Source organism: Penicillium malachiteum, assembly GCF_028827825.1.
Source record: "Penicillium malachiteum strain IBT 17515 chromosome Unknown utg000003l:1.0-4950554.0:1.0-4952489.0, whole genome shotgun sequence".
Lineage (NCBI taxonomy): Eukaryota > Fungi > Ascomycota > Eurotiomycetes > Eurotiales > Aspergillaceae > Penicillium > Penicillium malachiteum.
The window spans coordinates 1,469,064-1,483,082 of record NW_026643096.1 but is presented as its reverse complement, the minus strand read 5'-3'; the positions used below and the strand labels follow the sequence as shown (position 1 = coordinate 1,483,082).

Here is a 14,019-nt window from a genome sequence, read left to right as displayed (position 1 = left end):
TCTTTGGTTTCCCCTCAGACGCGTCGTGCGGAGTATTGGGGTTAGACTTGACTCCATTTTGATCAATCCACAATCAGCCAACTCGTGGCACATCCAGCCCCGACACCAACCACCCTCTTCCGATCAGCCAGGGCATCGGCTAGAGGAACCGACTTGTATAACCCGGCCACATTGCCGTGAGGATCCGTTTCTGGCCCACAATTCCCATGCTCGCCCCACCCGAAGGCCGCCACGGACCCATCGCGTAGAAGGGCAAGGACATGCTCGCTACCAACAGCAAGCTCATCCAAAGCAGGAAGATCAGGCGGAGGAAGCTGGCCACGATCGTTCCGGCCCCATGCAATAAGCATGGAGTCAGATTTCTCCATAGAACCTATATGAGCATCGGATAAAGACTCGCCAATATTAACATGAGCATATATCCCATGCCAACTAGCCCCAATCTGCCCCAATCTCCACTTATCCGCCGCACCAGCGAAAGAATCCACACTAGCTTTTTCCATTTCTTCCTCGCGTGTACCTTCAGTTCCAGTTCCAGCTCCGTCCGTCTTCCGTTCTCGTATCCGTAACCGTAGTCCCTCCGAATCCACCACATCCAATATACCCCATCTATTCGCTCTATCCCCGAGCACCATGAACTCCATTTCTGTCTTCTTTCCAAGTAAAACAGTAAATTCTCGTCCGCATACAGCTCCCGTTGTTGCAAATGGAATCCCATTGATGCGTCTGGGTGTCCATGAAATTTTCTCTCCCTTCAATTCATCACCGAGCTGGCCTTTCCGCGCCCCGCCCCAACCATAGACCTCTCCATTTGAAAGAACAGCAACAGTGTGTCCCATACTGCTCGCAAGCGCCGATATCTGCGTCCCTGAAGGTGGGAAATCAGGTATGGATGTCCCGGGGATGATCATTGTAGTACCAGTATCACATCTTAGGCCGAGCTCCCCTTTCGGTGATGATCCAAGAACGAAGACCTTATCTTGATGAGTGGGTTTCTCGTCTCCGGCATTGATAGCTGCATTTGCAACGAGGATAGATCCCTCCCATGTAGCGGAGACATGTTTGAATGTGTCTATCCTGGATCCGGTCATACGGTCTGTGATAATGACTCTTCTAAAGCGTAAAAGGTTCTCTCCACCATTTCGCGGCTGCTCCTCGATAAAAGAGTCCAGGTTGTCCGGATCCGGACCGCAACGCCAATCTGTATTGCATCCTGAGGCGTAAACGTGACCTTGGTGTGTTAATAGCAGGGTATGATTCCCGCCTGCGACTATCTGAACGATATTGTGCTTTGATGGGATTTCGGACTCTATTGCGTCTGTAGATTGCTGCATGGAGAGACATTGATGTGGTGTGGAGACGTCTTCTTCGTGGCCGAGTCCCAATTGTCCTGATGCGTTGGAACCAAATGCGAAGAGATTCATGGTGCTTATTTCCCTCCTTCTTTCAGGTCGTCCTATTGGAATGTGATATTTCTTTTGTGGTGTGCAAGTAGATACTTCAGGTGGGGTGCTGTAAAAGAAATTTGTTACGTAAGCATAAGGGACGCGCCCGGGCGGCCTCCAGGGCTGGATCACAGGTGACAGCCCTGCATGTGGAGGAGTACATAGTTCCGAGGTCAAATGTTTGAATATCCTATCTTTACTGAGAGATAATGTTCCGAGTCGTGTTCGTCTATATTCAAAAGAAACCGGATTCTAATCGATAGAATCCATGATCATTTCAAGCCCTGGAAAAGAAGCAGGGTGTGTGAGGTATCAACATCTAATTATAAACAGGCGCCATGTCAATGCAACTTGAAGTCATGCAATGTCCAATGCAAGCGGTCTAATGCGCTTCATCCAATATAAACAGCCCAGAAAGAGAGAAGAAAACTTTTCCAAAAACCCCGTGAAAAGAAAATACAAGAACCAAAAACAATGCCAAAACAAAACATGTATAATATGTACTAGAGAGGTCTGTAGGTGACCACCCTATGAGTGTTTCTCACTCGATGAGAATGTATGTGACTCGCTCGATAATGTGTGTTGCTGAACTTGCTCACTGGTAAATGTGTGCTGTTCGCTGGTATATGCGTCGCCGTTGGCGTCTGATAATGTTTGTTCCTCAGAGGAAGCCACACGCACATTGCCAGGGTTGTCATGTCGCTCAGCATTGACATAGACATCCTCATCAACCTCAGCAGCGGGGGGTAGCTTGAATTCATCCTTCTCCTTCTTCATGGAGGATCCAGGCTTCTCCAAGGGGCTCATGCCCTTGAACATGGGGCTGGTGCGGTGGAAGTAGGTGTGAACGTGGCCCTCCAGCAAGGAGTCGTCGGTGTCCTCAAAGCTTTCCTCGCCCTGGTCTTTCTCAGTGAACTTTGCGGCCATGGCAGACTCCCACTCGACACGGTACTCCTCAACCTTGTGCTGGTAGTCCTTCTCGGCATCATAGTTGCGATCAAGATGCAGGACCAAGCGCTCGTACAATGAAAGGTGCTTGGGGTGTACTGCAGGGCCGTGATATTCTTTCTCTTCGCCCCGTCGGATGTACTGCCAGCGACGCTCTTGCTCCTTGAGATCCAGTCCGGTTGTGTCAGGTAGGAAGAAGAAAGTCAGGAGCGCACCCGCCAGACCAAACCAAGGAATAACCAGGAATTTGGTCTGGTTGGAAATGTAGTTGTAAAGAACAGCTGCCAAAAGGGCACCGGATTTACCGGCCGCTGCAGACAAGCCGTGGGCTGTGGCACGAATAGGAGTAGGATACACCTCAGCAGCAACGAGGAAAGTCACGGAGTTCGGGCCAAATTGGTTGAAAAACGAGCCAAGGAAGTACATCGCTTGGAAAGCTTTGATGTGTGCCGAATCGGTATAATAAGCGTACTTGAAACCGGGGATTGCGTACAGAACGAAACACATGATGAAACCCAAGATTTGCATCTTCTTGCGACCGTAAAGCTTGTTGTCGATAAAGAAGGAAGCAAAGTAGTAACCAACAAGGGAAACTCCGATGTTAACTAAGCTCCATAGCCACGTCGGCATAACGGAGTCGGTGGATGGGCTAATCACAGAGATAAATTCACTCTGGAAAAGCTTGTTTCCGTAGAAAAACATATCGTTGCAGAACCAGCCACCAGCAGTGGCAATCAACCGGGGACCAAAGTATTTGAATGTAAGAGCCAACGAGTCCACATCGTAGCCAGTGACGGACGCCTTCTTCTTGGCTGCGGTCAACTGCTTGCTAGCTGCCTTCATGTGGTAAGCACGGAAGTACACAAGCCAAAGTGTTCCCACCGCAGGAATGGCGAAGGAGATTCGGTAGGTCCATTGTGTTGCCACTTCGGAGTAAGGGGGGGTTGCCGCTGCCGTGGTGGAAAATGAGGAGACAAATGATAAGCAGTAACTGGTTGAGAAGTTGACCCCAGCCCTGCATCAGGAAGGCACTGGTCACTTTGCGGCCACGATGCAAACGATCCTCCTTGGTCGAGATCTTTCCTGAACCCACAGCATTCTCCATTCCACTTGTCGCAGTCATAGGGTATTCACCACCTATATCGATGATTAGAATTCAAACCGTTTTCCTGATGGCGAATGATCAACTTACCAACACCGACACTGTAGAAGAAAAGCGACCACGCATAGCAAATGATCCAGCCATTCATGGTCACACCCCATGCAGCTGTGAGCATCACTAATCCAATCAACATGATAGTAGCATCTTGAATCAAACCCCAACGACGACCGAGCCTATATTTCCGCGTTAGTTATTTTCCCTCAGTCTTTTCTTTTTGTTCTTTTTCTGATGCATACCAATCACCAATAATTCCGACCAAAATTTGACCAAAGATGATTCCAATGATCTCCAAGTAATCCACGGCATTGATCCACTGCTGGTTACACGTTGTGGCCGAGTCCCAGCAATCAGGCCAAGTTTTTTGAAACAAGGGTTTGATGTTGCCAATTGAGAAGAGCACATAACCTTCCAACCCGAGACCGGCACCGGGTAGAACCATGTTTCGAAAATAATATGAGATAGGTGAGAGAGGATCCTCTTTCATCATCTCCCAGATGTTACCGAGTTCACGTTTGGCCTCGGCAGCATCGTAGGAGCTAACGAATTTGACCTTCTGCCCTAATGGCAAATCTGCCCAGTATGTTCCGTCCTTGGTATAGCTATCGTCCGGTCGAATAAGCTCGTCGAAAGCGCCTCTTTCGTGAGCTTGCATATCCTCCAACGGGTTATGTGTGCCCGTCATATCGGGGCCATGGGGGGGCCCGTAATCCGAAATCAGCCATGGCGAATTGACTGCCGAGCTTGACGGGACAATTTCAAGCGAGGGTGGCGAGTCTATTGAACCAATATAACCCGAGAGTGCCCAAGTCGAGGAGAAGTAGAGGAAGGTAGGAGGGAAGATAGGTAGTAGGAGGGAAAAAAAGGTTAGGGTAAAGTTCCTAATCCGGATTGTCAGATCTTATAAGGAATTTTTTAGGAAAGAACGGGAGATACGGAAGAGAAAGCCCCAGCCAAGTTGTGCTGGAGCATTTTGCTGGGCAATTACTAGGCATTACTAGGTACTAGACTACAATGATCAAGTGGCAAGCTCCACTACAAAATTCCACATCCAACAACGCGTCGGTATCCTCTCCAGGGCTGGTAAGATAAACCACGATAAATCACGAAAAAATTAAGGAAATTATGAAAATAATGTGAAATAATGGAAAAATTCTTAAAAATTAGGAAATTTGTGGTTCGCACGAATTCGACGAATGCAGCCTAGTGGGGTCACTGGACTCGAAAGATTCTCCGTTAACCAATGATTGTAGCACGTGGGGGCAGAATTTTGTCCACATCTGCAACTCTTGCATTTACCGCCTACGAGAATAGGAACACTAGATCTGCGGAGTCCACCACTGCTCCAATTCAATCCCACACTAACGCCCAGACCGACAGGTGGTCGCGTGAGGGGTTGAAACGGCTTCTTAACAGGATCAATTTGATGAACATATTGCTTATGATTTTACAGAAAGATAGGACATTATTGAGATATGAAAGTGTACCTTGCGAATCAAGAACACCTCCCTTCGCCTCTCGCATGCATTCCAATGGTTCCAAACCGGCAAAATTCCAGGAACTCAACCGAATTTTTCCACACGTGCACACAAACGTGTGCACACGTGCCGAATTGCCTGATTTGTGACTAGTGTCAGATCTTGCATCATATCTTGTTGAGCTACTGTAGGGTTTCGCAACAGCCCACAGTACGGAGTGCAGGACCCTAGAAAGGATCTGACGTTGCCGCGTTTTAACTTCCAAACTAACATCTGGGGAGATCCTGCTCCATCGACCAGTTAAATACCCGGATGAGCGCACATGCTCCCCTTAGCGCCCTTGGGTGGCCGGATACTCCCCGCTTCAAGCTGGAAGAACCGGACCTGGACTATCTTGGATTCTCTTGGGCGCTCTTGGGGCTTTCTTGGTCAGTCTTGGTATACTTGGATATCTTCCGGCATATGTTTTGAATGAATAATACGGATACGGAATCCATTACCGCTGTATCTTGTTCTCATAGTCTGATATTCATGTCATCTGGATCGGCATAGGAAGTACATCGCTCAAAGATAACTTGGACTTATAGCCCCACCGACCCGTTGATTGTCTATCATTGCGGGACTGAATATTATTTCTGCTGACGAGTACCTATGGACGCGCTTGACATCTTTTCCGCCTATGTACTCACTCTCATTCGGCTCCGGGAGCTATTCAGAGCTGGTCTGCGGAGTATGTAGCCGTCTATTCTACAGTGGCAAGGCTACCTCGCACTCAGTTTCTTTTTTCTGCCATTTCTTCCTTTTCCCCCCCTTCTTTCTCTCTTTTTGCTTTTCTCGGGCAATACATCCTTACACATCGAACCTTAGAACTGACAATCTAGTCTCGTGTTGCGCCCGGTCGCGGGGGTTGCCTTCAGGATTACAAGTATGACGCGGGTATTCCGTCTATCAAAGCTTCTTTCCAGGAACTGCCAGGGACTGCCGAGATTCCGGAGTACCGGAATTAAATGATTATCGGAAACCAAAGACTAGCTCCGGGATTGTAACCAATAAGGATGGCAGTGACTTTTCTTACTGGGCGCAGATATCAAGGCAGCCGAGCCGAATGCCGACTCTTGCAGAAGCCCAGCCACCTTCTAGAAAGTTTCCAGACTGGGGAAGGCGCCCCAAGCTATTCCTGATCCTGCTGATCTTGAGCCAAGGGCCCAGGTTTATGAGCTTCCACCTCAATACGGAATAGCTTTATCGGCATGCCACATGGCGTATGGACTCAGTGAGACATTCATACCCCGTCTTGACACATCATTGTACGTAAAATATTCCATCTTGTACATAGCCGACTCCCTGTTAGAGGTGGGCAAGGTTTCCATTCAATGTTTTCTCAGCGGGGCACAAGGATCCGCAACGATGGCATCCGACAAATGAAGCGTTCCGGTCTGGACGAAGTTCACGAAAAGTAACTGTCTTTTTTGGGTTGCCTTGAATGGTAGTCCACTTTTAGGTATCTGAGTCATCCTGTTCACTAACCCGTGTAACTTTTATTTTGGTATTATAATGGTCCAATCGGCTGGATAAGGCGCTTCGAGCGTCTCATTCAAAAACAACCGAGTGTGCTCAGGCTTAACTACATCATGGTAGATGATCGTCACGGTCTTCAAGTTGGGCTACTTGGGCATCATACTACATTTAGAGAAAAAAAAAAGGTATGTACATTGAGAATTCAGATTCTTACTAGTAGTAGTAGTACGTAGCCCTGGAGTGCTCAGCAGAATGTTTTCATTCAGCCGCCCAAATGGATTCCAGTGTGCAGGTGCATGCATGCACATGTGTGATAATATTACTATCTCTTCCTCGCCTGCAACATTTGAACATTTTGAAAGCACTTGAGTTGAGCAGTGCAGTGCCATTAGGGCTCAGTCAATGCCAAACCAGCCAAGCCAAGCCACATGCACATGCACATGTGTGCATCTTCAACATTTGAAGTTGAAGGTTATATATGTATGCTACTATGTAGTAGCACTTGACCCGGAGTAGAAGTGCTATGGATATATTCAAAAAATCAATCGGCTGCACATGTGATGGCCTACATACATGTAGGTACAGCACTTGAGCTCAGATATCAATTGATAGTATTGACATCCGAGTCTGAAACAATCGTACCAGTACCTAGTACCATGGCAACATCTTGGACTTGAACTTGAATCACTCCGAGTCGGAATATATTCAATCTATTTATCTCTACATTTTTCACCCGGACTGTGCAGACTGCATCACAGAAAAATCACCCTGTACCCAAATAATATCCACAACGAACATCGATGCCTTCCATAGCCCGTCACTCTCATCCTTGACTAGATTAACTCGATACTCTCCTCCAGACATGAACTTCGGCCCGTCCGGCTCAGCACCCCGTCCAGGCGGACAGTGCTGTGCCTGTGCATATGCCGTCAGAGAAGCAGTGTTTGCGCCTTCTGTGTAATTGATGCGAAAATTGCTGAGAATGTGTAGGGTATCCAGGGGACCGACAGCTTTTAAGACGCCTTCCTTCATAGCAGTGACGCCGGTGGTTATCTGCGGTTCGCCGGAGCCAATCTTGAGTTCGAAAACAGCGTCCTCGCCTGTCATGGAGGATTCGAATATCTCGGGGTCATGGCGGTCGAAACCAATTACGCAGCGGTAGACAGCATCTTGGATGGCCTCTCTGGTGGTGAGGTTGGGGAGGTGGATTGGGCGTGCCATGTTGGATCTTGAAGATTGTAGACTTGCTTTGGGGGTGTTCGCTAATGCGTTTTAATTGGAATTGAATGCTCTGACGTTGAATCTGTTAACTTGAAGTCAGATAGCCCGTGTTAGCAGTGCATATTTATATTCTTGATTCACCTAGAGATTACGTCGACCTGTGGATTCGTTGGTATATTCCGGTCGGGGATAGGCGGACTTAAGGAAGAGGTGGACTTAGTTAGCACCGAACAGTCCGACTTCAGTGACCAGGACCTTGTTGATAAGAGGGGTGAAAATGAGCCCACCTATTTCCAAGTTCAATCTTTCATCGTTTGTCTTTGAGAAGGGTGATGGTCGATCAGAAGGCTGTAAACGCTTTGGGATATGAGCCAAGTTGCAATATCCGGAAACTATGTCTCAAAGTAAGTCTTAAAGTATATTGCGCCTGCAAGCAATGCCAAAGTTAACCGAATTTTATTGAAAAAGAACTCTATTGTGCTGCCAGTTCCACAGCTTTTCAATGCCGGAACGCAATCGTGGGTTGGCCGTTGAGCCGGGGATAGAAAGGCGCAGTATTGAAGCTGAACCCCAATTTGGCTCGGAAGCAAGACTGTGACTGTACTGTAGAGCCATGAATAGATGAAGTACATCCACTGTAGCTCAGAGAAGCCTCCAGAGCTTGCTCGTCCGAGCTTCGATAAGAACGGACTTGACCCGCTGCCCAGGTGTGTAGAATCCTTTTTGGCGTCAGCTCTGGACATAATTTTGACCGCATTAATGAATCATTTTGGGTGACATACCGCTATACTGCACGCAAAATACTTGTCAACAAAGCTATTTGGGGAAATGTAGGATCGTTATTCCTGGGGCAGTTCACGCCCTGAATGAACTGCCCAGATGGTGTGTATTTTTATAGGACATTCAATCGAGCTCTCCTCGTAGCTGTTGCGGGAGAATGGGTTGTTAATGGGCAAAATCCACAGTCTCAAGGGACAAAGCTATATCATGAACTAAGGGAATCAGTAGCATGACTCAGATATGCGACATGATTCTAAGGCACCTGGTCCGATCTCAGTCGCGGTGATTTCGCTTAGAAAGCCTCATTGGGAAACGCGATTCTCTGATCCTGGCGTCCCATTGGTCGATTCAAAGTAAGAGATGCAGATGCGAGCAAACATCCTTAAGTATGGTGAGTTGGCTGTGGTTTTATTGTTTACGCGAGATCACTCTCTCACTTCGTCGTCTTTCCCAATTCGGACGTGTGTGATCTTGGAGCCTGCGTGATCTTGGGTGATCGTTCTGCCTCCCCCCCAGGTTATAAATAAATCTCTCCTGGCTTTTTAATTCTTCTTCTTCTTTTTCCCCACCATCCCTCCTCACACAACAACTTCTTCACTTTTTCTTTTTGTATATCTTTCCCATCCTCCACCCTTCCACACCATGGTCTTGTATCATCCATTGACGCGTCCCCACCTTGACCTTGACGTGACCCCACTTTGTTGACATGACATGCCTCTGTCTACACAGATTCACTAAGTCCATATCACTCTGCTTCCTCTCTTGACCCTTCACTGACCATGGTCTTAGGAAAAGGATCTTACACAATGGTCTCTGCTAGTCATCAACCACCTTGATGATATCAACTCTCTGTTGATGTGACTTGACTCTGCTGATATGAACCTACTCCTGTCCTGGTCTTGCCAAGGTTCACCAACACAGCCTTACAGATGTCTTCATCTTCTCTTCCTGGCATATCTTGCCTCTGACGCGTCTCCGTTTGGTGGTATGACCACATTCACTCTACTGGTCCTTTTCCCCTTCAAGTTGCTGCCTCGGGCTGCTGCCTTGCCTAACATCTTCTAGGCAAACATACTTTCTGGTCTTCGCCGGCCTGATACAATCTTCCCTTCAAACAAGTTCACAATATCGACCAACTTTATATGGCTTTCCCCCATGGGCTTCTATCAAATGATCCTGGTCATCTCTGATCTTCACAAGTTCTCAACAATCTGCTGGCTCTCCAGACTTTCAACAATTTGTCAACCATCTTTCAGGTGAGCCTTCCGTGCCCATGGTCTCGTCCTGGGATTTGTATTTCTATTGCTCTACGGAGTCCTGCCCACGGTGCCACTAGCAACACCCTTGCTAAGAGGAGATGCGTTCGGTCTTCTCAAGACCCTAGGTCCAATGCAGAGCTGCAAACCCAATCTTCAATCCTCCTCGAACACCCTTTACGCGTTTTATCAACAAGTCACAACCTCAATCACCATTACATTGATGCTTTTCCTTGGGGACCTTCCCAGTTTTCCAACAATCCCCACACCGTTTCAACTCAATCAATCTTTCAAACTTCTACACCAATGTCAACAGAAGTGATACATATCTGGTTTTTTGATGGCACCTGCTGAGAAGAAGCTCGGGGGTGGTGGATATTCCCTTGTGTGATGCGAGGACCCACAACCGGCATGATGGAGCTGATGTCTGCGGCTTTACAGTTATACTGAGCGTTGCTTGCAACCTTAATCCGATGTTCCCATGAGCAAATGATGGCATCGGCCTGATGTGTTGACGGGTCCTGCTTATTAAGGCTCTGGGGCCCACCAAATATCTATGAACTTGTTGCCTCCTCCTGCGCTCCGATGTTCCCATGAGTGTCTACCCGCCGGTTCGCCGGTAGATGGTGTTCGCGTTGACGGGTCCTGCTTAGCGTGGCAGTGCTTCAACTTTACATAGCTCTATAGCAGTGGTCAAAATTCGCTCACTTCCCTGTCTGTAACGTCTAACGGTCAGTTTCATTGTGGGGGCGGCGAGGCATGAAATCGGTCACATTAAGGAGGGGGTGGTGGAGGGGGTTTTCTGCTCCGAGGATGGGATAATCTAAGGGGGTCGTTCCTAATGAGTTGCACTATAGAGGGATTGCCGCTCTTTCTAAGAGACACTTCCCAGTGAAGAGTGCCGCGAAGGGATTACTTCCTATGAAATGCTTCCCTAGGGGCTGCGAGAGGTGACGAGGGCAGTGGTCGGTGGACTGGGGTGTGCATCAACTTCTTTTTTGTGCTTGACCATTTTGATTTCCTGTTAGCTGCTGGGCATATCTTCTCTGAGCTTTTAGATCTTATGATCCCCTATCTTCTTTGGGTCCTCAGATACATCAATTAAACCCCTTTGCACCCCCAACACTTTCAAAGCTCAAACTAGTCTTCCTTATTCGTAATTCAGACTTGGTGTAATCATTATTCTTGAAGCGGAACATGACACAATATTTGAATCCCGGGGGTCCCTCTACACTTCACCAAGACTACCCTACATTTCACGATCTAGCTACCTCCACGAGAGAGTCGATTTAAGTGGGCCAGAGTATCGGCATCTACATGTCGCCGTCGATGAATCGATGATGATTTCTGGAATGTGGGCTTGGAGTATCACTACATGTCATACCCGGATCGAGAGTCAACCCCGTACTTATACTAGCAGCAGATGGCTTCGACATATTATTTCATACTTTATTTACCCCGCCTCTCAGAATAATGTTCTACTGAATTGTTCCTTGATCAAGGACATTCCATACACGTAAATGTGGAGGTAGTGGTGTGCAAGATCCTCAGTGGCGGGCAACATTCCAAACAGCTAAGCTCTCCATCACCCGATTCACCCCTTCCGATCCAACCAAACACGATCCACCAAGACCCACAATACCGATGAATGAAGTCCAATGTCTTTCACGATCGTTCTCATCGCGGGAGACATGCTTGGGCGGATTATCCCCGTGATGACAGCCACTCGATATGCAGGATCGCTCCTGTCCTCGCTTCCTCCTGCTTGTTAGCCCACGCAGGGAATGATGGCGTGCATTCACGAATCCAACTCTCTCGATCGCGTTGTGCTGGGATATAAGGAGGGAAGGGACACCAGAATCGCAGATCTGTGGTTGTCACTGAGTCGGGCAGGTTGAGCGCATCACGGATTACAAGGATATCAGTACTGTGAGGGTCGTTCCGTTTCTATGAATTTCACAATACTGACTTTGATCTTTCTTCAAGACTAGGATTCTATTTGTCTCCATCTAAATATTATTTGAGCGTCGCTAGTATAAGTGGGTGACAATGACGATGAGGCTCTGCCCCCGCAATGCTGACACCTGCTGACACCTGCATCAGAAATGGCTCGACCTGATTTCAAGAGTCTCTTCCCCATAATAGTAGCATTCATAGCGTTTATCCTTACGCTATTATGTCTATTCGCAGGGACTCAAAGAAACCTGCTTGATAATGCGGACCTCCTAACAGTACGTCTCTATGTTTCACCCCGGATTTACCAAGAAAAAAAGCAACCATACAGTGCCAAAGGCTAATTTCTCCACCTGCGTCACAGCTATACACCCCAAAAAGGCGATTTGACCTCAGATACCTATGCCTTTTATTCCATCCACGTCATGTCATACTGCCAAGGGACATTGGGAACAGTTGAACCAGGTACCCCGGGCGGCACACGCAATGTAACTGAGTGTTCGGACCGCCAAATACTCTTCTCGTTTGATCCTACCGAAGACTGGACCGATATCACACATGGCCCGACATTAGAATGGCCGCGTGTGATCAGCGATGACTTTCATGCTTTCCGACTGACTACCCAGTCAATGGCCGTGCTATATTGCATCGGTGTGAGTGCCATAGGAGCCGTACTCCTAGCCCGGGTGGCATCCTTTATCGCGCATAGGGCCCAGCAGGGACTATTTGAGTTTGGGTTCCTAGTGGTAAGCCACATCTCCTGATCCTTACTTTGTGCTCGCACCTCTGCGCGCATTATACCTTGCGTTGTGGCAGAGCCCAAAAACGAGAGAAGTAAAGAAAAAAAAGTGACCTGGCTAACTTGAATGTGATTAGCTCGGATCCCTCAGTATGAGTATAGCGTCTATTATTGCCACGGTTGTCGCCTTTGAATTCGTGGCTTTGATTAATGCCCACGGGGATGGGTCGAACGTTTCGGCTAGATACGGCGACAAGTTCCTCGGTATGACTTGGGCTGCGGCTGGCCTACTTCTGGCGGGGAGTATCGCTAGTTTCGTTAATGTCTTTGTCCGGGCGCCAGTGGAGGAAGAGCCTATGGTTGTCTCCAAAGATGAGGAAGAGGGCTAAATGAGACTTGGTGTGAGTGGGCGAGTCAATGAATGGTAGACGAGTTGAAATAGCGGGGTTAAAGACGAGAACTGTCGGCAGTGCTTGAGCGCATTACGATCCGACGATGATGCACAGTTCGGGGAAACTCGTACAATGTAGAATAAAGACATGTAGGAATTTTTGGTTTTTTCCTCTCTATTTTTTGTTTATTGTTTTGAATATTTTTGAGGACTATATGATAATGCCACATGAATGAAACCACTTCAAACCAATCAGATATGAACCATAAAGCGGGAGAGTGACAAAAATGACAGGAGTCTAGTAAGTTCAAGTCTTTTTTAGTATACTACCCCCCAAATTTCAAATTTAGTCTTGATTTAGTCTTGATGCCCGGCGACTTCCATTTCACCGGAGTATTGATCCTTAGGAAATCCGGCGCTAACTTGTTAACCAATAGATGAAGCCATTCGGGAACCTTCTACGGTATCAGGATCAATTAAGCCAAGGATTGGGTGATGTCCCCCCGCTTCAAAGAAACATGAGACCCGCATAGATGACCGATGATGCGAGGAGGATTCTAGATGATAGAGTAAACTCGAAATCCTCCCCTGGATGATCAAAGTACTCATCTGCGACTAAATGAAAAAAAAAAAAACTGGGTCTGATGGACAAGAATGACCTATCACGAGAGCGTTACTCATGATCTTAGTTACCGTGATAAAGTGGAGAATGCGCAAAAACAAAAGGGTCGATCAAGTTGTATAGATGCAGTGCGACTATCGCGTATCAGATGCGATGTCCTTGAATGCCACCTAGTCAGCGCCGCAAAGCCCGCAAAGTCTCGTAGGACCACAGTACTCCGGGATGGCTTAGTATAGCCTGGGGTCATAGGTTGGGTAACCTGGGCTAAGCCACGTTCAGCCAATGGTTCATGAGGCCGGGGAAACGTTCGGGCATGCGGAGAATGTACATGACGAAAGTGACGATGTTGTATGGAGTGTTGCAAGTTTGCGGGATTTGAGGGTCCCTCATTGTAGACGGGGAAACCCGGGGAATCTGTTCATGTCCGTTCTATACTCGTCGGCCGGTGTATTGATAGGGGATTTAGAATGGAATGAACAAATGATAATAGAGTCTGGTTAGTTTAATAG

The 14,019-nt window shown here is 47.7% G+C and overlaps 4 protein-coding genes across 4 annotated transcripts; 1 reads left to right on the top strand and 3 right to left on the bottom strand.

Annotated features, from left to right (window-relative positions):
* Window positions 1–62: 62 nt before the first annotated feature.
* On the bottom strand, window positions 63–1,424 carry N7483_006884 (uncharacterized protein; the record flags this gene model as incomplete). Its single annotated transcript, XM_057090321.1, has 1 exon — window positions 63–1,424. One exon carries the CDS (start codon window positions 1,422–1,424, stop codon window positions 63–65), a length of 1,362 nt encoding a protein of 453 aa, XP_056945062.1.
* A 549-nt stretch (window positions 1,425–1,973) lies between these two features.
* On the bottom strand, window positions 1,974–4,237 carry N7483_006883 (putative MFS phosphate transporter; the record flags this gene model as incomplete). The annotated part of the gene is made up of 4 exons (XM_057090320.1): window positions 1,974–3,343; window positions 3,402–3,530; window positions 3,586–3,728; window positions 3,792–4,237. 4 exons carry the CDS (start codon window positions 4,235–4,237, stop codon window positions 1,974–1,976), a joined length of 2,088 nt encoding a protein of 695 aa, XP_056945061.1.
* Window positions 4,238–7,277: 3,040 nt separating this feature from the next.
* On the bottom strand, window positions 7,278–7,769 carry N7483_006882 (nuclear transport factor 2 family protein; the record flags this gene model as incomplete). The annotated part of the gene is made up of 1 exon (XM_057090319.1): window positions 7,278–7,769. One exon carries the CDS (start codon window positions 7,767–7,769, stop codon window positions 7,278–7,280), a length of 492 nt encoding a protein of 163 aa, XP_056945060.1.
* A 4,414-nt stretch (window positions 7,770–12,183) lies between these two features.
* Window positions 12,184–12,886, top strand: N7483_006881 (SUR7/PalI family protein; the record flags this gene model as incomplete). Its single annotated transcript, XM_057090318.1, has 2 exons — window positions 12,184–12,504; window positions 12,635–12,886. 2 exons carry the CDS (start codon window positions 12,184–12,186, stop codon window positions 12,884–12,886), a joined length of 573 nt encoding a protein of 190 aa, XP_056945059.1.
* Between the last annotated feature and the right edge of the window lie 1,133 nt (window positions 12,887–14,019).